The 21998-nt window shown below is 37.9% G+C and overlaps 1 protein-coding gene across 7 annotated transcripts in view; it reads left to right on the top strand.

Annotated features, from left to right (window-relative positions):
- The window catches only part of REPTOR (repressed by TOR), a 292030-nt gene extending 270264 nt beyond the window's left edge, over window positions 1-21766 (top strand). For 4 of the 7 annotated variants that reach the window (XM_070101893.1, XM_070101897.1, XM_070101899.1 and 1 more), the window contains exons 4-9: window positions 2253-2357; window positions 4540-4744; window positions 6231-6339; window positions 6453-6538; window positions 9649-9911; window positions 14603-21766. In XM_070101893.1, coding sequence (XP_069957994.1) covers window positions 2253-2357; window positions 4540-4744; window positions 6231-6339; window positions 6453-6538; window positions 9649-9911; window positions 14603-14772 — 938 coding nt within the window. In that variant the 3' untranslated portion in view covers window positions 14773-21766. The remainder of the gene's footprint in view (window positions 1-2252; window positions 2358-4539; window positions 4745-6230; window positions 6340-6452; window positions 6539-9648; window positions 9912-14602) is intronic. The other 3 variants (XM_070101895.1, XM_070101894.1, XM_070101900.1) reach the window with 3 other exon arrangements.
- The last annotated feature ends 232 nt before the right edge of the window (window positions 21767-21998 follow it).

The following is a 21998-nucleotide window of genomic DNA, read 5'->3' as shown; positions in this document are numbered from 1 at the left end:
AAAAAAAAAATAATAATGCACAATAATGTAATACAGTGGACCCCTGGTTCGCAATACTAATCCGTTCCTGAGAGCTCATCGTAAACCAAAAATATCGGAAAGCGAATCAATTTTCCCCATAAGAAATAATGGAAATCAAATTAATCCGTGCAAGACACCCAAAAGTATAAAAAAAAAAACTTTTACCACATGAAATATTAAGTTTAATGCAATAGAATAGTAATTACAATAACAACAATAACAATAAATAACAAGAATAATTGACACTTACCTTTAATGAAGATCTGGTGATGATTGATGGGATGGGAGGAGGGGAGTGTGGATGGTGTTAGCATTTAGAAGGGGAATCCCCCTCCATTAGGACTTGAGGTAGCAAGTCCTTTTCCGGGGTTACTTCCCTTCTTTTAATGCCACTAGGACCAGGTTGAGAGTCACTGGACCTCTGTCGCACAACATAACTGGCAGCCTCACCATGCCTAATCACACTATGTATACCACTATGATTCTTAAATCTTTCAAACCAACCTTTGCTGGCCTTAAATTCACTCACATCACCACTAGTTGCAGGCAATTTTTTTACCAAATCGTCATGCAACTGCCTAGCCTTTTCACAAGTGATTGCTTGAGAGATGCTATCTCCTGCTATCTGTTTTTCATTTATCCACACCAATAACAGTCTCTCAACATTTTCTAACACTTGTGGTCGCTGTTTCGTAATCACAGTTGCACCTTTTGCAAGAACAGCTTCCTTGATTGCCGTTTTCTTGCTCACTATAGTAGAGATGGTTGATTGGGGTTTACTATACAACCTGACCAGCTCCGACACACGCACTCCACTTTCGTACTTTGCAATTATCTCTTTCTTCATTTCAAGTCATTAGCACCCTTGGTCTCGAAGGGTTGGCACTGGGAGCTTTCTTGGGGCCCATGGTGACTTATTTTGCAAAAACAGGCACCAAAAACAGTGATAATATGGATAATATGGAATGTACCGAATGTATCCTTAGATGCGCGCACACTGGCTGGCTTGTAAACACTGGCACACACGGGGCAGTTCAGGCCACACAGGGACACGTCTCGTACAAACCACATTGCATACCGGGTTTTGTATCGGGAAGCGAGGCAAATTTTCTGCGATATAATGCATCGGTTACCGGATTTATCGGATACCGATAGCATCGCAAACCGGGGGTCCACTGTAGTAACGTACACTATATGCACCACACGTATATATGTGTTAAGGACACTTATCTAGTCTGTTACAGAAATGTCAGCTTTTCTAAGGAAGGTAGAGAAATCATGTTCATTTGAGATGGTATATTGTTGTCCTGTTGATGTTTTCCTTACTAGTATTTTCCCATCTCGAGTGAAACACTGATGTATTTTGTTTTCCTGTTTAAGTTCTTTGTACTTTCTCTAATTTCTTGACGTGCTTGACCAGGTGTGGGTTCCAAACTGGTGCTGCATACTCCAGTATGAGCATGATGTACACAGTGTACAGTGTCTTGAACGATTCCTTACTAAGGTATCAGAACGCTGTTCTCAGGTTTGCCAGGCACCCATATGCTGCAGCAGTTATCTGGTTGATGTGTGTCTCTGGAGCCGTATGTTAACGTGACCATTGTCAACATGACCAGGGACCCAACAAAAAACAATATCTTTGTGCTTGCTAGAGATACAGCATAACCAAAGTTGGATACGAAGAACCAGGAGATGAGGTGTATCAAATTTTTGTATAGCCTGTAAAGCACTTAAGGGAGTCTGAAACGACCACAAATGATGACACAGGCATAGATGCAATACAGACAAGTGCTACAAGAATGGCATACAATTCAGCCATAAAAATGCTAGCCGGGGATAATAAATGCCCTCGCACGATGCTGTCTGGAAGCACTGCTGCGAATCCAACACTGTCAGAAGACTTGGAACCATCGGTGTACGCTGCGATGGCATGAGAATGATATCGGAAGTAGTTCAGAAAAAGAGAGCGAGAAGCCACTGTAGGCAGTTGGGCATTCATGGCAGTGGGAAAGAAGACGTGAACCATTGGAACTTCCCAAGGGGATAGGGAAAAGTGAGATGCTACATGAATATAGAAAGGTGGTAACTGAAGAGAAAACAAGATATATACATGTACAGTAAAAAAAAAACCATTAAAACTACATTTTATATGTGCAGTTACAGTGTCATATTATATATTAACTAAATTTGTTCATGTATTAGGAGCATTTATTATAAACTTTTAATTTCAGTTGGGGGTATTCTGTCTCCAGGTGGTCATGATCTCTCCATAGATGAAGGCATCGACTCAGATGATGAATCAGAGAATGAACACTATGATTCTGAGTCAGATAATGGTAAAGTTTTAGTATATTTATCATTGTTTTTATTCATTCTTTTTAGACTGGTTGGCTCAATTGCCTTGTTGGAAAAATTCTTTAGTATAATCCCATACAGCATCATTCACACTGCATCCCACCAAATACACTACCATCCGACTTACGACCTGCTCGACTTACAACCACTCGACTTACGACCGTGTTTTTTATGCCAAATTTCTGGGAAATAAACAACTATTTGTGTTGTACACAGTGTTTATCCTAAACCTTACAGTATAAAATACAGTACTAACAGCATAAAAAGTAAAGTAAAACATGAAATGCCAAAATAAAATAAAATAAAGTCATTACAAAAATGTTTTGTTGATATTCAGTAGTAAAGTTCGACTTACGACCATTTCGACTTACGACCGGTTTCTCGGAACCGAACTCGGTCATAAGTCGGATGGTAGGTGTACATGAAACAATCTCAGACTTCAGCCAATTTATAGTTATTTTATTACCTTCATTAATGTAATTAATGAGGGATATAATATTTCCCTCAGTAATATAATATTTAATAAAAAAAAATCTGTCATGTATGCTTGTTACAGGATATTGTCATCCTCATCAGGTCTTAATGCAAAGGTTAGGGTATGCACATGTTAGGGTATCCAGAAGAGAGGAACATTATTTTCGATAAAAGCATATTTAGACAGGGATGTATGATTTCACCATGGTTATTCAACATACTTATACATGGGGTTGTAAAAGAAGTGAATGCCAGGGTATTAGGGAGTGTGGTGAGATTGAAAGATAGTGAATTTGGTATGGAGTAGGAGTTGTCATAGTTGGTTTTTGCTGATGACACTGGTCTTATGGCAGATTCAGGATAGAAGTTGCAAAGGCTGGTAAATAAATTTGGGAGAGTATGTAAAAGAAGGAAATTAAAAGTAATCAGAGGAAAGAGGAGGATGATAAGTATCAGAAAATGGACAGTGAGAGATTGTATATTAGATTCAAGAGAGAGAGAGGGAGTATGAAGTAAATGTGTTTGGGTATTTATGAATGGATATGTCAGTAGATGGTTCTGTGAGAGATAAGGTGGACCATAGAGTTGACTAAAGGAAAAAGGTGGGTGATGCATTGAGGCATCTGCAAAAACAAAGAATTTTCTCTATGGAGGAAAAAAAAAAGAGGGGTAGGGGATGTAGTGGAATATAATAGTCACAACACTGTTGCATGGGTGTGAAGCAGGGGTTCTGAATGTTGCAGTGAGGGAAAAGGCTAGAGGTAGTAGAGATGTCATGCTCGAAGACACTGTATGGTGTGAATATTATGCAGAGAATTCTGAATCTGGAGATCAGGAAGTGTGACATTACCAAAAGTATTATTCAGAGGGCTGAGAAGGGTTGTTGATGTGGTTTGAACATTTAGGAAGGCTGGAGAAAAATAGAATGACTGAAACTGTGTGTAAAATTTGTGGTGGAGGGAAGGAGGGGTGAGGTGGCTTTTATGATTTGACATGATGTTGGAGTGTGAGCTAGGTAACATTTATGAAAGGATTCGGGGAAACCGGTTAACTGAACTTGAGTCCTGGAGTTGACACTTCTGGGACACACTCACAGTGTCCACACACATTGTGTGTGTGTGTCCACCTCCAGGACACACAGACACACAACATATATACCTAGATCTATCATTGTTGAATATACTATTTGACTTCACTACAATCATGATAAAACAAAGTAACCAAACTTTTGTTAGACTATGTACACTACTGTAGGTGTCATAAGTAAAGTATAAACAGTCATGATGAGAGTAAGACACATGTGCAACATCTGGGTATCTTTATTGTAGACGTTTCGCCATCCAGTGGCTTTATCAATACAAATTCCAGGACATAACTTGAAGACAGTAGAACTATGTACAGAAGATGAGGTAATCAGTCCCTCAACCTAGGAGTAGGTGCGAACAGCACCATAGTCGTGGAGGGACTAGGTTGAGGGACTGATTACCTCATCTTCTGTACATAGTTCTACTGTCTTCAAGTTATGTCCTGGAATTTGTATTGATAAAGCCACTGGATGGCGAAACGTCTACAATAAAGATACCCAGATGTTGCACATGTGTCTTACTCTCATCTTGTCGGTATTATATACCTTTCGTACACATAAACAGTCATAATTAAAAGCATTTACAATTATCACTTGCTCCTCAGACTCAGTAGTGAGTGAAGACACAGGCAGCATCTCAAGCTCTCTGGGAAAAAAGGAAAGATACTTTTGGCAGTACAATGTCCAGGCAAAAGGACCCAAGGGACAACGTGTCAGCATTAACCAACAGCAGCGTGACCCTCACAGTTTGCCGACAATTATGGATCCTGTCTTTTCTCCTCTCTGCTCTATCCAGGGGATCAAACACAGGTATTTCTAATATTATTACTGAGTATAGCATTTGTTACATATATAACACGCTGCACACCAAGTTCATTGTATTTCTGATATATTATGGTGAAATTTTGTCACACATACAGTACAAGATTTTTCACTGGGATCTGAAAAACAAGAGTCACTGAATTTTGAGCTGAAATTTAAAGCTTAGAGATATTAAGATATTACATGGTTATTTATCTAAGGGAAATGCCAAGAAGGTGACATAGTATCATATATTTCCATTTGGGTACTTAGGATGTAGCTCACAACAGCCAGCTAAAAATTAGACTCATTTAGTGCTATGTAAGGAGACTTGCTCATACGTTTTACCCCACCTGGGAATCAAAACCAGGTTCTTGCAGTTTTGAGCCAAACACTAATTACTTAACTACAAGCTGGTAATAATGGTATGGTTTACAGTACTTGTGTTGGGGAAAGGCAGTTCATAGCTTATCTAAGTCTACATAACCAGAAGTGTCACTGTGTTCCAGTGATCATCCACTCACTTTTTGGCAAGATCCAATAATAGTTAATCTTACAATAATATACCGCAAGGAATGCAACATCTAATGGTGGGATGCGATACAAGAAATTTTAAAAGCTATACACATGATAGAACAGATAAAATGCTGTACTAAAGCTGAGACACCACAAATAGGACACCAATTTGACTGGCATTGCTGATTTCTGTATAGAAATCATGTATAGAGTTTGCCCCTACCACTTTCTCATCCAAGTCATTCCACTTTTCAACCGCTCTAAGGCTGAAGTAATGCATTCTTACACCCCTCGTGCTCATCTCTGTCTTCAGCTTCCACCTGTGTCCCCTTGATACTAGTCCTCTTAATTCAAACAATCTGTCCCTATCTGCCCCATCAATTCCTTATAAGATATTGTATATCGTAATCATGTTTCCGCTTGCCCTTCTCTCTGCTAATGTAACAATATATATTTATAGTAAAAAAAAATTACCTTTAGTTCAGTTGTAGAGCATCTGGCACACAGCCGAACCTACTACTTGTCTGATTCTCAGCTGGATGAAAAGCACAACATGGCGGCCAAGTCTTACACCAGCTGTCCCTGTTCACCTAGCAGTAAATATTGCACTGAGTTTTTGGGTGTTAGTCAACTGTTAGGAGCTACATCCTTGGGTGGCATTATACAGCACCATAAATAGGGCTCACCTCAGCTGTTAGCCTGTAAAGTATTAAAAAGTAAACGTATTACTTTCAATTTGTTTTTCATTACAGTTCAGTACTTTACTATAAATAGGTGGTGAGAAATTTTATATCTTCACAATGTCATTTGCTTGAATGTGAAGAAACAAAATATATTTAGTTATAGCTATCTGGTGTTTAAAATGGTACTGACCTTATATGATTAGATATTGTGTATTCTTCTATTCTCATAATACAACAGTAACAACATTTACTATCATAAGATTAAGCATTCTTACATCACACTGCATTGTCACCAGCTTATCTCTAACCCACAGTGGAAAGGCCCGTAGGGGTGATGGGAATGACCTGACCCCCAATCCTCGTAAATTAGTCAACATTGGCCGTGAACTTGAGAAACTCAATAAGGTATGTAAGAAATGTACAGTTTAATCATAATGAGACTACACTTTTCTTCACTCAAAAGGAATATAAATCTCCACCATTGTGCGTAATAATAACTGAATGATTATTCTTTACAGACAATCAATGATATGACTCCAGTGTCTGAACTCCCATTCAACGTGAGGCCTAAATCACGAAAGGAGAAAAATAAACTGGCATCACGGTAGGATTTTCTGTTTTTTTTTTTATGGTTTGCATCCTCTTCTGTTCTATATAATACAGCCTCTCCTCACTTAGCGACGTACTCGTTTACCAACGACTCGGACGTATGACGGGCTCTCTGACCAGAATGCATACCTAAATAATGTACGTATATTACAGCTGAATTCCTCTATTCTGTTTATTACAATATACAGTACACTACTATATGAACATTTAAAAATATGCCAGAAATGTTACAAATGGTGCAAAGGTGACATTAAAATAATATCAAAGATGGTTGACACAAACCCACCACCATTATAGTATGCTCCTCACCTAGTGACGAATTCATTTATCGACATGGTCTTAGGAACGGAACTCCATCGTTAATTGAGGAGAGGCTGTATACAGTGAAAAGTAGCAATAAATCGCTGTGTATTTAGTAGGTGTAACTATTTAAACTACAGGTCTCCCTCCATGTTCGCAAGTTCCACTTTCGTGGGCTTCGAACATTCGCAAATGCCCAGCCGCCCAATCATATTTAAAATATGTCATTACATATGTTAGGAATTGTGGTGGTGGCAGAGTTTGTTTGTAGATAGGACAAGATAATCCTTCAATATGGCAATAATATCAACTCTACGGCTTATTTATCTATCACAATTCATCTAATACTGTATGACGTAATAAACAATATTAATAACATAGAAACATGACATATACTCTAGAATGAATAAAATATGTCATTAACCCCGTAAACGGTCCAAACGTATATATACGTTTTTTCAACATTTGAAAGTATGTAAAAAAAGTAGATCTTCTTTTTGTTTTTTTACATTTGAAAATGTGTAAAAAACTTTGATCTACTTTTTTTTTTTGTTATATTTGAAAATATGTAAAAAAACGTAGATCTACTTTTGTAGCACTACACATGTGAACGTAGATCTGCTTGGACCGTTTACGGGTTAAGTATGTCACGAGTGTTGTTGCATTGTTGTTGTTGTTGTTGTTGGGTGTATAAGGGCCACTGAGAGCATAAGCCTTACATGGTGGTGGAGGCGGCAGCAGAGGCGGTAGAGACGGCGGTGTTGTCAGTTGCCTTATATAACTCCAACAACATTGGAGGAGTTAGGTTTGTGCTGTCCTTTTTCTATCGATTAATCGCTTAACTTACTTGCTACACTGTTAATGCTACACTTTAACGCTGGCTGGCCTTTATCAACTCATGCTGCTTTAGTATCATACATATCATAAAATCACTGAAGAAGGCACATTCTCCCCTCTTCTTTCTCCTCCACTTTGGTACTCTGCAATGAGTTCTTTCTTGAATTCTATAGTCTTTTTTCACCTTCTTTATCAAAAGGCTGGCATTAGTACAATATTTTATGATGTTTTCATGTGTTTTATGATTGTCCGTGGTTCAATAGGTTAAGGAAGCAGTATTATTAGGCTAAGTAAATGCTATTATTATATTTCCCTACAATATAATTGTGCACCAAACATTCACTATTTTTCAACATTCGCAAGGTTCTTGATCCCCTAATCCTCGCAAATGTGGAGGGAGACCTGTACTGTATTATTATTAATATTGTTATTACATATTACTATTTTTGTAATATGTAATAAAAAGATCTCCCACCAAGGTAGGGTGACCCAAAAAAATAGAAACATTGATCATCATTCATTTAATATTTCTGACCTGCCAGAAGTGCAAAGATCACAATCTCAAATTGTTTTCTAAATTTTAACATCCCCAGCCCTCCTTTAAAGTGTAGGTGCTGCACTTCCCACCTCCAAGACTCCTGTCTTGTTAACAGGTTTACCAAAATCATTCCTGTTAACAGGTTTACCAAATTCAGTCCTCTTAACAGGTTTACCAGAATCCCATAATAAATTTTATCTTGTTCCCACTCCAACAGCAAGTCAAACACTAAAACCATTTGTCTCCACTTGCTCTGATCTAAGATGCTAACATATTCCTGCTGGATGCCCAAGCCCCTTTCTTGCTAACTCTTCCTTGAATGACCCCTACCCCTCCATCCTTACACCCTTGATTTATACACCATTTGTCTTCCTGTTCTACTCCATCCTTTAAATTGCCAAACCACCTCTTCAACCCCTCCTCCCTATGCTTTTGTAGCCCCCACACCATCTTCTAATTTACGTGCTCCTGATTCTGTATAATATTCACACCACACATTCTCTCAAACATGTCGCCTCCACTTCCTCCAGCCTTCTCTTCTCTGCAATGTATAAAGACCATGTTCACCTATATTTCCTCACCTACATGTGGTTGCAGGGGTCAAGTCCTAGCTCCTGGCCCTGAACTTACTGCTTGCCAGATTCAACTTCATCTTAGCTTCGTGGGCCCTATCGTATGCGACTTTAAAATTGCTGTATACGTGGAACCTGCCTCTGCCACTTCTTCGTGACCTATCTTCCTGACCACCATGAGACCAAATATTTCCTCTGACATCACTAACTTGCCTATGTCTAACATCCAACTGTGCCTTTGAGTACCTGTTTCCCACTTCTCAGTCTATCTTATCAATTCCTCCGAGTATTTTGTATGCTTTTCATCATGTCTCACCTGGTTCTTCTGTCTTCCAATGTTGCATTCATTCAGTTAGCTTTTCCTCATAGCTCATACCCCATAGCTCTGGAACTAGTTTCGTTCCATACCCTGCACTTTTTTATTTTTTTATGCTTTTTCAAGTGTGGTTTCCATTCTGGTGCTGCATACTCCAATATGAGCCTGATGTATGTTGTATTAAGGGCTTGGAATATTCCTGTTGAGATTCCTGAAGGCTACTCTGAGATATGCCAGATGAGCTTCATCTGCCTGCAAAGGTTATTTAGTTGATGTGAACCTCTGGCACTATGCTCACCCATAGGTGGTCTTTCTCTTTGATTGAGGTCTACAGCCTTTGTGGAGTTTTCTGGCCATTTCCCCAATCTTCGTTACCTTACATTTACTAGGGTTGAATTCAGGCACCCACTTTTTTGACCAATCTTCTCACTTGTGTGTATATGTGTCCTCTGAAGTTGCATATCATGTCAAATGAATTAACTGTTGCACAATACATGTCCAGTAGTTTCATTTTGTAGTCTTAATTTTTACTTTTTTTTCAGAGCTTGTCGTCTAAAGAAAAAAGCCCAACATGAAGCAAACAAGATTAAGCTCTATGGCCTGGAACAAGAGCATAAGGGTTTGATTAGCATGATTGATGAAGCAAGATCATCACTAATAAGAAAAGTGGAGCTGGGAGGAAGTGGTAATCTCTGCAATTATATATCTCCAGTCGGACAACTCCAGTGTTCTCCCAGTACCCCTCCCCAGAACCCACAGACACACATATCACAGCACCTGGAAAAGCTTGTCAAGATTAGAAACAGTAAGTACTAGACTTTTCTCAGGTGCAGAGTACCTAGGGAATGGGAAGCATTCAGGTTTGCTCTAGAGAAGGAGAGACTTTCTCCAATTCCTTTGATCCAGAGACCACTATCAAGACACTCCCCCCTCCATCAGTTAAGGTTAGCTAAAAAGGATGAAGTGGATTTATTTTGTTAGTGTAATGGTAGAGTAAGTACATGAGTTTTTGTGTAGAGTCATCCCTACAGATTCATAAGGGATTACGTTGCTAGAGGTTTAGTGAAACCTAAAATTTCAAATTACACAAAATTATGTGTGTGTAAATAATTTTGTACCAGATTATATAGTAAACTCTCAATAAAATGAACTAATGCGGGAAAAGAGGTGTCCACTTTATTGAAAATCCATTTCAGTATATTGAAAGCTTTGAGCTCAATTGCTCAGAACTACTAAACACCTCAAATGATGTAGTTGAAATTTTGGCATTAAAGACTGAAAGCCAAAATCTTGTCATTGTGGTTGTATACAAGCCTCCAAATGCAACTCCACAGCAATTCCAGGAACAGCTTTTTAAAATTGACCATTATCTGGAAAATCTCCCAACTCCTGCCCCAAACATCTTGCTACTGGGAGATTTCAACTTGAGACACCTAAAATGGAAGTGTGTAGCAAATAATATTTTAGCCATAAAGGATATTGAAAAAAAACAAAATACTTCTTCTCTTATGCCAAATCTAAGGGAAAACAACATCCAGCATTGGACCCCTGCTTAGGCAAGATGGGACATGCACAGATGACAGCAAAGAAATGAGTGAGATACTTAAGTCCCAATACAACTCAATGTTCAGTGAGCCATTACCCAGATTAAGGGTCAACATTCTAAATGAATTCTTTATGAACGAGACCCAAAATTTGGTCATCTCAAAAATCTCTGATATTATCCTAACACCCCAAGACTTTGAAAAGGCAATAAATGGCATGCCCATGCACTCTGCCCCAGGTCCAGACTCATGGAACTCCGTGTTCATCAAGAACTGCAAGAAGCCCCTGTCATGTGCCTTCAGCATTCTATGGAGAGGGAGCATGGACACAGAGATCATCCCTCATTCACTAAAAACAACAGATAACCCCACTCTACAAGGGTGACAGTAAAGCAATTGCCAAGAACTACAGATTGATAGCACTAACATCCAATATCATAAAAATCTTTGAATGGGTTCTAAGAAGCAAGATTGCCAACCACCTAGATACCCATCAATTACACAACCCAGGGCAACACGAGTTTAGAGCAGGTTGCTCCTGCCTGTCCCAGCTACTGGACCACTACGATAAGGTCCTGGATGCTATAGAGGATAAAAATGCAGAGGTAGTATACATAGACTTTGCAAAAGCCTTCAGCAAGTGTGACCACGGTGAAATAACGCACAAAATGCATGATAAAGGAATGACAGGAAAAGTTGATAGATGGAGCTGTATCTTCCTAACAAATAGAACACAGTGAAAAGCTCTGTTCCACAAGGCACAGTACTTGCTCCCATCCTATTTCCCATCCTCATATCTGACAAGCAGATGTAAGCCATAGCTCTGTGTCTTCCTTTGTGGATGACACCCGAATTGCCATGACAGTGTCCTCCATCAAAGAGACAGCAAGACTCCAAGCAGACATCAACCAAATCTTCAAATGGGCCACTTAGAACAATATGAAGTTCAGTGAAGAGAAATTTCATCTACTCAGATATGGAAAACTTTAAAGAAATTAAAACTGTATCAGGGTATACAACAAATTCTAACCATACAGCAAAAAAAGTAATGTGAAGGACCTGGGAGTGATAATGTCAGAGGATCTCGCCTTCAAAGACCACAACAATGTATCTACCACATCTGCCAAGAAAATGATAGGATGGATAATGAGAGCCTTCAAAGCCACGGACACCAAGCCCATAATGATTCTTTTCAAATCGTTTGTTCTCTCTGACCTGGAGTGTGTACAAAGAACTTTGCACACCTCAGTATGATAAGGCACCTAAATTACTGGGAACGGTTGAAGTCCCTCGATTTGTATTCCCTGGAATGCAGGCAAGAGAGATACATGATAATATACACTTCGAAAATCCTAGAGGGATTAGTACCAAACTTGCACACGAAAATCACTCCCTACAAAAGCAAAAGACTTAGCAGGAGATGCAACATTTCCCCAATGAAAAGCAGGGGTGCCACGAGTACTCTGAGAGACAACTAAATAAAAGTCAGGGGCCCAAGACTGTTAAACTGCCTCCAGCACACATAAGGGGGATTACCAGTAGACCCCTGGCTGTCTTCAGGAAGGCACTGGACAGGCACCTCAAGTCAGTACCTGACCAGCCGGGCTGTGGTTTGTACGTCAGTTCCCATGCAGCCAGTAGTAACAGCCTGGTTGATCAGACCCTGATCCACCACGAGGCCTGGTCTCAGGCTGGGCCGCAGGAGCGTTGACTCCTGAAATCCTCTCAAGGTATACTCCAGGTATATAGTCTGCTTTATCGATTGACTACTGGCCATGGACAAATACCCAATAAAAGACTTACTCAGCTGTATTGATGGACTACTGGGCATACTAAGAATAAACTACAGTACAGTACAGTATTATCTGTACCTGAATCTGAAAAGAAAATTAATTACTTACAAGTGCATCACAGTACAATACAGTAGATTACAGCACAGATGTACAAATAGATTACAGATGTACAATATTCTCATGTGGTCTAGGGGTAACCCAGAATAACTTATTCTGATTCAGTGGAGCTGCAAAACTCCACCAGTAACATTGCAAATGGTGTGGGAGACATACAGGTAGATGACTAGCATCTATATTGTACTTCATAGCATTTCCTGTAAGTTTTTGCTTGCTTTTATGACTGTTACACTGTTTGGTACACCATACTCCTCACACACCTGGGTCACTGAAATGCAAGTCTCCAGATTCCTTTTAATTCAAGTCTCTTCTTAACAGTTAAGGTCATATGCTGCTTCTTGGCACCATCACTTGCTTTAGAGACCATTGTTAATAGCACTGTACTTTAACAAAAAAGAAAATTATTTTTTATTAACAGATCAGCCGTTTCCCTACCAAGACAGGGTGGCCCAAAAAAGAAAAACGTTCATCATTCACTCCATCACTATTTTGCCAGAGGCATGTTTACACTACAGTCATAAAACTGCAACATTAACACCCTTCCTTCAAAATGCAGGCACTGTACTGCCCATCTTTAGGACTCAAGTCCGGCCTGACAGTTTCCCTGAATCCCTTCAGAAATGTTATCTTTCCCACAATCGAACAGCACGTCGAATCCTAAAAACTATTTGTCCCCATTCGCTCCTATCTAACATGCTCACACATGCTTGCTGGAAGTCCAAGCCTCTTGCACATAAAATCTCCTTTACCCCCTCCCTCCAACCTTTCCTAGGCTGACACCTACCCTTCCTTCCCTCCGCTACAGATTTATACACTCTCAAAGTCATTCTATTTCGTTCCAGCCTCTCTACATGTCCAAACCACCTCAATAACCCCTCCTCAGTCCTTTAGATAACAGTTTTGGTAATCCCGCACTTCCTCCTAATCTCCAAAATTATTAAAAACAATGTAACTTGGAGGAAACTGGAGACAAAATGATGGTGTGAGCATGCATGCAGATAATAACAAATTGATGTGGGCTGAGTCACTGGCCCTGCTGCCCAGGAGCAATGAAAATGGATGTGTCCAGGACAAACCCCAGACCATACAAACTTTCAGTTAAGCAGAGTTGGTCCTTTTCATTGAGCGCACAACCGGACTGAACAGATACAGTGGACCCCCGCATAACGATCACCTCCGAATGCGACCAATTATGTAAGTGTATTTATGTAAGCGCGTTTGTACGTGTATGTTTGGGGCTCTGAAATGGACTAATCTACTTCACAATATTCCTTATGGGAACAAATTCGGTCAGTACTGGCACCTGAACATACTTCTGGAGTGAAAAAATATCGTTAACCGGGGGGTCCACTGTATTTGATATAGTGGATTTGATCCACTTCATGACTTAATTGGATGCCTAATTGAACCTACATGTTAAACCTTTATCTGGTCAGATTTTTTGTCTGATTTAATCGATATCTGTTTTATGGAGGTCCATTTATTTAGAGTTTACTGTATTTCACTTTTGGTTTCAGCAACACATATCTCTGAAACATTGCTGTATGTCACTACTGAGCCATTGAGTACAATTTCAATGAAAGCTTATGGTTAGTTTTCAGTTTTGAGATTTGTGAAATACAAGAATAATTGGGTACTGTCAGAAAATCAGTGAATAATAATAACTATTTCCGAGTTGCTGACTGGTAAAAATGTTGGTTAATTGAAATTAGCAAACAAAGAAGCCTGTAAATTTGCAGAGATAACACTGTAGATTCCAGTTAGCCAGACTTGAGTCATGGAGGTGGGAAGTACAGTGCCTGCACTCTAAAGGAGGGGTGGAGATATTTGCAGTATCAATGCCCCTCTGGCGAGAAAGTGATGGAGTGAATGATGGTGAAAGTGTTTCTTCTTCTTTGGGTCACCCTACCTCGGTGGTAGATGGCCAGTTTGTTGAAAAGAAAAGGTGTAGATGCATTTCATTAAAATCTTCATTTGGTATTTTTCTTACAGTTTTATTTTGAGAAAGTCAGATGCAACAGTCTTTCTTTTTATGCTTACAGAGCACAGGATTGCTGGCCACACGACAGAATTTGTCAACCGAGTTATCGAGAACTGTCAAAATGGAGACTCAAATGGTGGCTTAAAGGAAATCACCGAAGCATTTAACAACAACTATCTGGCAGTCAGTCCGCCATCTGGTGTCAGCATTGGTGGTTTTTCACCTCACTGAAAGCTTCCCAACCTCATGGAGAAATTTGGCATGTTGCAGTAAAAGGTGCTGATTAATACCCTTCAATCTGGCACCTTCATGAAAGAGCAAAGATATCCCAGACTTTAAAATATAGTACTTTATAATTTATCATTAACCCATGACTCTTCATTGTTCAAGATAGCTTAGAGATGCACCAGATGCAGTTCTTCACAGGGAAACTGTGAATCATCTTGTACAATACTCCTTAGCCATACTTATAGCACTTCCAGTGGCTTATAAGCATACACAGAATAGCGTTCTGTGGAAAACAAGATCATGAACTAAAATCAAGCAAAAATTAACCTTTTTCTTACCCGGAGACGTTGCGCACCATCAATAGGTGGTGATAAGGTAAGACTAGGCATGCTCTATTAGAAGAAGATAGGGTTAGCCAAGCTTAGCTTTCCCGCATGAGACATAGGCTGTGACAGTCAGAGGAATGATTGAATTGCTACAAAATATGGAATGTATGTTTGTTGTTAGTTTTAGGCACATATAGTATATATCCAATGGGCAGTATATTACTCAAAATTTTATTTTTGTTGATTGCAGTTATATTTTTTGATACTGACAGTTTTGTGATACTGACAGCACTAAAAGGAAGAGTAAAACAATCGTCAATTTTATTTGACGATTGTTTTTTATTTTTATTTAGCCCTGCCCTCATTCAGGAGCTGGTGTTTTATTTAGTTATCTGTTCCATTATTTTCAATTTCATCAACATTTCTGATCTTGCTTCCTTACATATTTCTTTCTTGGTTGTTATCCAAGGGTGTAAATGTGCTAGAGCAGACTGAAAGACCAACTCAACCTGACTATACAGTAGATGGGAGTTAAATGATTAATCAAATCTCTTAAATATAGATTAATAGTAGTGCCCTCATAATTTACAGTTGCATGTACATGTTGCTGTTTATCTGGTTATGAATACTTTTTGCAAGTACATGTTTCCAGGTAAATTTCACATAAATGGAAAATAAAACAGGTGAAAGAATCTGTATGTTTTCATATCGGAGACTCTTCTTCAGCAGATGAGGGTCTATGAAGCCAAAATATACAGATCCCTTCCACAAGGGATTTTATTTTCTGTCCCACTACATTACATTCAAGGGAGAAGCACTAATTCTATAGGCATCATGCAGCACCTGAGAAATGGGAGGCAATCAGGCTTGATCTAAGAAAAAGGACGATAGATTCAGTTACCTGTCCATTGATCACAATACTTTTATTGTAACTGTTATTTGGATTTACAAGTGTGATTGAATCACTTAATAATCAAGTACCATATATTAAGCTACTGCTCTAGTTTTTCTGATTTTTCAGTTACACCCCTGGTTATATCTAAGCAAATTTTAATATTTTTTTATGTAATGTTATTTTTAATAATATTATTATGACTTCTGATTTTTTGATATTCGTTTTATTTTCAAGGATTTTTCAGAAATCTAGTTAGGATTGTTGTTTGATCTTTGCTATTGAAATGTGGCAAGATAGTCTGTTGCTGAAATGTGAGGAAATTATTGTGTCACTGCTTGAAATGCAGTGGCATGTGATATATAAATGCTGATAGATTTATTGTCATTCATGATATTCCTCTTATAAATATACAGACTAGCTGGATTAGTCAGTACTGTCAGATTGTAATTCTTCAAAGTAAATACCAAGAAAATGAATGGACAGCATTTACTTGAAATAAATATATTCTTGTATTTTAAGTTTTTGATCAACATAACACTAAGTTTTAAAAGTGCTTGAGTAATATATACTGCCCTGAGGTCCACCAACGCTTGTTCATTTGGTTAATATTGTTGCCATTGTGGAAATGTTGTGTATTAAAGAGTCAAGTGATAGCAGGAGCTTACTCCTCTTTCATATATTATATACATTATTATTATATACATTTATTTTTGTTGCAGCTTTGGTGTTTTGTTGATATAGGCTACAACCTATTTTTAGTTAAGAAAGACTGGTGGTGTGTAGCATTCCTGCTGGTTGGTATTTATAAGTAATTTTAAGGTAATATTAACTAAGACTTTAAAAATGCAAAAGCAACAGTGTATGTTTATGTGCTAGTAGAGGACTTGCCATATCTCCTTTAATTTGTATTGTTTTCCAAAAAAAAAAAAAAAAAAAAAAAACTATTTCTCAAATGAATTAATGGAATATAATATTATGCAGTTTGTTCAACAATGTTGACACTGAGCCTGTTGAGCTGTCTGCAAGCTATAAAGGAAACTTATAACAACATATTCATACTAGACTACCTCTACTTTCAATTTCTATTACATTTAGATAGAGATCCACTAAAATAATTGGTTAAGCATATGACAAGAAAATTATAACTTAGATTATAATAATTATTATTACAATTATCTGAGTCATGGGGATGGATAAAACCTCAAGGAATACACAGTGCCTGAAGAATGCAATGTAATTAAGTTTGATCCTAGGAAAAAGGAGGGTATCCCCAATTCCTTTGCTCAGTTGTTATTCAATACAAAGTAACTTTCATTCTTGAAGAAACAATGAAAGGACAATATAAATTCAGTGACAGTGCTTCAAACAACCTTGAACTCTGCCAGCCACTAAAAGTTTCTTGGCATAATTCACCTCCTTCAATAAAAATTTAATGTGTTAGTCAGGAAATACATCCCCCTCCCCCTCAGCATTTTCTTACCACAAAGAATAAAAAAAGACAGTACCATGATTGGAACAATACACACATAGGAGACTGAACTTAGGACATCAAAAGTTTCAGTCTCCTGCCTGTGGGTTATCTGTGTATTTTCTTACCACATTGACTGTCTCCCACCAAAGCATTTTGGGTGACTAAATGCTAAAGAAAATTGGACCATCCTTGTTACTCCATGGAATCTAGTGTACTTTAAAGAAAAGACACACTTTTGGCAGTCTTACTTTGTTTCATACATTTTGTACTGTATAGTCTTTGCTAGATCAAATTTAGAGTGCTCTAAAGAAATTGACAAAGAGGACTATTTTCTTCTACCAATTTGAGACTTTCTTTTCTTTCTATGCTAGATGGTAAATATATTTGGGAGAGTTTGTAAAAAGGAAATTATAAATAAATATAGGAAAGAGCAAGGAGATGAGAGTAACAAAAAATTTAAGTAAGAAAAGATTGGCTATCAGATTGGAAGGAGGAAGTGAATGTGTTCAGATATTTGATAGCAGACTTGTTGGTGAATGGGTCAATGAAAGATGCGAGCCGTAAAATTGACGAGGGGGAAGAAAGGTGGGTGGTGCACCGAAGCATCTGTGGAGACTAGGAACCTTATCCATGGATGCAAAAATGGGAATTTACTAGAATATAGTGGTATCAACACTCTTATATGGGTGTGAAGCATGGATTTAAATGTTACAGAGGAGGTACGTATCTGTAATGGGGGAAGGAGACGTAGGGGGTCATCCTAGGAAAAGCTGAAGGGAGGGGGTGTAAAGGAGGTTTTGTATGTGAGGGGACTGAACATCCAACAGGCATGTGTGAGCATGTTAAGAGTGGAGGAAAGTAGTTTTTATGACTTGGCTTGCTGTTGAAATGTGAGCAAGGTAGCACTTATGAAGTTTCAGGGAAACTGGTTAGTCAGACCTGAGTCCTAGAGGTGGAAATATCATGCCTTCATTCTGAAGGAGGGGGTGGAGATATTGCAGTTTGGAGGGTCCTCTTAACCTGTAGTGTCAGCACTCCTTGGGCAAACGGTGATGGAGTAAACAATAGTGAACGTTTCTTCGCTTTCGGGTCACCCTACCACGGTGGGACATGGCCAGTGTTAAAAAAAAAAATAAAAGATAGTTTTTGCAAGTCACTATACTGTTGTCCATTGGTTTATGAAATAGATGTGTTCCTGGCCCAGTGCACAGAATGAACCCAGTTTAACATAACACTTAACTTTTGTCATTCGTACGGTAACTGTTCCACTGTATTGAATATTTATTGTAAATGTATAAAAAATACACATGCAACATTAGGAAACTTTATTAGGATATGTTTCAGTCACCAGGAATTTTATTAATCCTATAGTTAAAATTGATATACATACTAACTCCTGTGAGCAAAATGTATCCTAATACAAGTTCCCTAATACTGTACATGTCTTATACATTTGTCAGTATATATCTTTTGTGATACATTCATTGTAAAGATAAAAGAAGCTGTCTAGAAATGCACAAAAAAAAAAAATAAACATATCTTGTACAAGTTTTCACAAATGCAAGGTTTCACTGTGATGAAAACATTCAGAACTGAATTATCATTCACTTCATGTAAGGTGAAATAATGCACAACATTTACTTAGTCTTTTTGGGTAAGATTTTTTTTTATACACATTCAAGGGCAAGTATCTTAAATTCAGTTTTTAAAGTATGCTGTGTATACAGTTTGGTAATAATTCTAATTTACATTTTCTCATAATTTCATAGTGAATTAAAAGGTCTATAGTTACTCCCCTTAGCATATTATAATTAGCATTACTTTATTTCCCCTTCATATTTCTTGACTAAATACATATCTTAATTATACATTTTATCCATGAGGAAGCACTAAACCCATAGAGGTCATACAATGCCTGGTGAATGGGAGGTCATCAGGTTTAATCCAAGGAAGTGTAGGGTAGGTCCAATTCCTTGAATCAAGAGCTTCTCATCAGCATCAAGGCATCATTTTTTTTTTTAGTATATTTGCTCATTACTTTTTTTTACCTTAGTGGTCGTCTCCCACCAAGGTAGGGTGACCCAAAGACAAAAACACAATCATAATTCATGCAATTGCTGTCTTTCCAGAACTGTGCTAATCACAATTTAGGTAACTCTCCAAATGCAACAGTGCGACATTATTCCTCTTACTAAACACACTCATGGTGGCTGCTGCTGCTAATGCTGTTGCTACTACTACTACTACTACTACTACTACCACCACTCCTATTACTGCTTGCCTCCTCACTTTCTTACTATCCCTACTTAATTTTATTCACTGGAGTGTACCAATGCCAATAAGGACTGTTGATCCTTCCCTCTTCCTTGAATCACACCCAATTACCTCCCAATATTAAAAGCACTGTATGACCTTTATGGGTTTAGCGCTTCACTAGTCCTTAAAGCCTATTGGGTTAATTAGGGGTATATAAGCACCAATTCAAAATACCTGCATTTATGAAATTCAGATATAAAGTTTAAGTAAAGAGAAAATAAAAGTTAATTCCTCTGAGAGCAATTAACTCTTCCAAAAAATTTATAAATACTCTCAATAATAAACTATAATTTAAGAGCTCTGGAACTTGACTGGCAACTGGTACAGATATATCAATAGAAATTGTGTTAAATTTGTAGATACATGCCAACATATATCTTCCACACAGCTCAAATACACACCGACATCTTGACACCTGGGATAGAGGGGGGGAGAGGGGTAACAAAAACACCTTTACAACTCCATGCTGCACAGATGTACATACATATATGTATTCAGTTTTAATTCATCTATGACATGTGCAGATAAATGCTACAGTTTATATAATGCAACATGTTATAGTTATTTACAGCAAAATCGTTACTACTGCAACACAAGGCATAACTCGCAATATTAATTACGACAAAAAGGACGTACAAGTCTTATACGATTACCTCTGAATATCTACCATATACCAGCATTCATAACAGTTTAAAATGGAAAAATAATAATAATGTCACTGAGCTTCTATTTCTGACTTAAGGAATTGGGCAGATTGTTTATAAAGCTTTTCAGCTTTTGTTTTTATATCAGATGTCATGCATAGCAATTACAAAGAAAGCTTTTTGTTTGTCATATGAAATATTTACAGGCATACATTTGGTCATAATTTGTACGAGTTTTGCACTTCAAAATGTGCAAAATAACTTTTTATGCTCTGTTCTTAAGTTATGACATTTTGTGATGTTGACAGTAAGGAGGAACTAGTTTCTCTCTGGCTTGCAATTTATTCATATAAACTTATGAAGTTATATATAATTTATAGTATTAGCTACCTTGCTAGTTTTCTATACAGGAGGCCCCCAACATACAAACAGTATTACAAACATCCACATAAACACATTACTAACCAGTTTTATTTTTACAACAGCTTGTCTATCTTACCAACATGTGATACTTAGCTATTGTTAACAACAGGTGGCAAAAGGCTTGCAACTTTTTAAGACATTTTCTGATGTCCATTCATAGTTTCAATGACATCAGTGAAAGTCTAAAGAATTTGGAAGTCTTTCCAACTTGCTATGAATTATTTTTCTTACAAGCTAAATTTTTATATAACCATCTTTTGTATATTGAAGAATAGACAGAGCTGAAAAACAAGCATTTATTGCCCTGCACCTGTGTTTTTTGTTTATTGCTGTTAGGACTATGGCTATCCCCCTTCATTTGTAATTTGAAACACCAGGAAGGCAACTCGTTTGCACACTAGCGTTCCCCTGTATCTACTATCTGTGATCTTTGAATTTTGCACATAGAAATTAGTGATACCCCTCCAAGTGTTTAAGACCCTCATTTAACTGGTCATATTGTTTAATTGAAAACACGGAAAACAATGTGATAGTATAAAAAGTAGTTGCAATATATTCAAATATAACTTCAGTATACACTCCTCTCGTAGTTGCAATATATTCAAATATAACTTCAGTATACACTCCTCTCGCCTGCTCCAGCTCACCTCTTTCATATGTCATTCTTTGCACATTTTCCTCATTTTTATTTAATTCACTTCTACAGATTGGCATTCTAGATATATACCAACATAGAGTACACAAAAAAATTATAACCATGCACCACTGTGAATAATATTAGCAATGGGTGCATAAAACATGACTGCCACTCCCTATCTATATGTACCTAGAAATCAATAAATGCCCTTAAAGAAAGGAGTGACACTGTATAACCTTTCATTGAAAGGCCATAGAAAAAATAACTGTACCATTAGGCAGGCTATTGGGCCGTGCGGACGTGCTGCGCAGTAGCTCCTGATTGAGTTGGCATTTGCGCAGTGTTGACGTGTACTTGGCTCTGTGAAGACCTGTTTGCGCGCTCTCTAGAATTGAAGCAAGATGCCCTCCATCGAGCAACTTTACCAACAGCTTAAGGAAGAATTGAGGTTGGCGAATTTGGAAATTCGGCGATTGACCGAGGAGAACAAGAAGATTCGTAGTAGTCCTCCTGTTTT

Source organism: Cherax quadricarinatus, chromosome 79 (genome assembly GCF_038502225.1).
Source record: "Cherax quadricarinatus isolate ZL_2023a chromosome 79, ASM3850222v1, whole genome shotgun sequence".
Lineage (NCBI taxonomy): Eukaryota > Metazoa > Arthropoda > Malacostraca > Decapoda > Parastacidae > Cherax > Cherax quadricarinatus.
Note: the sequence above shows the minus strand (reverse complement) of the source record. Positions and strands in the feature narration are given on the sequence as shown.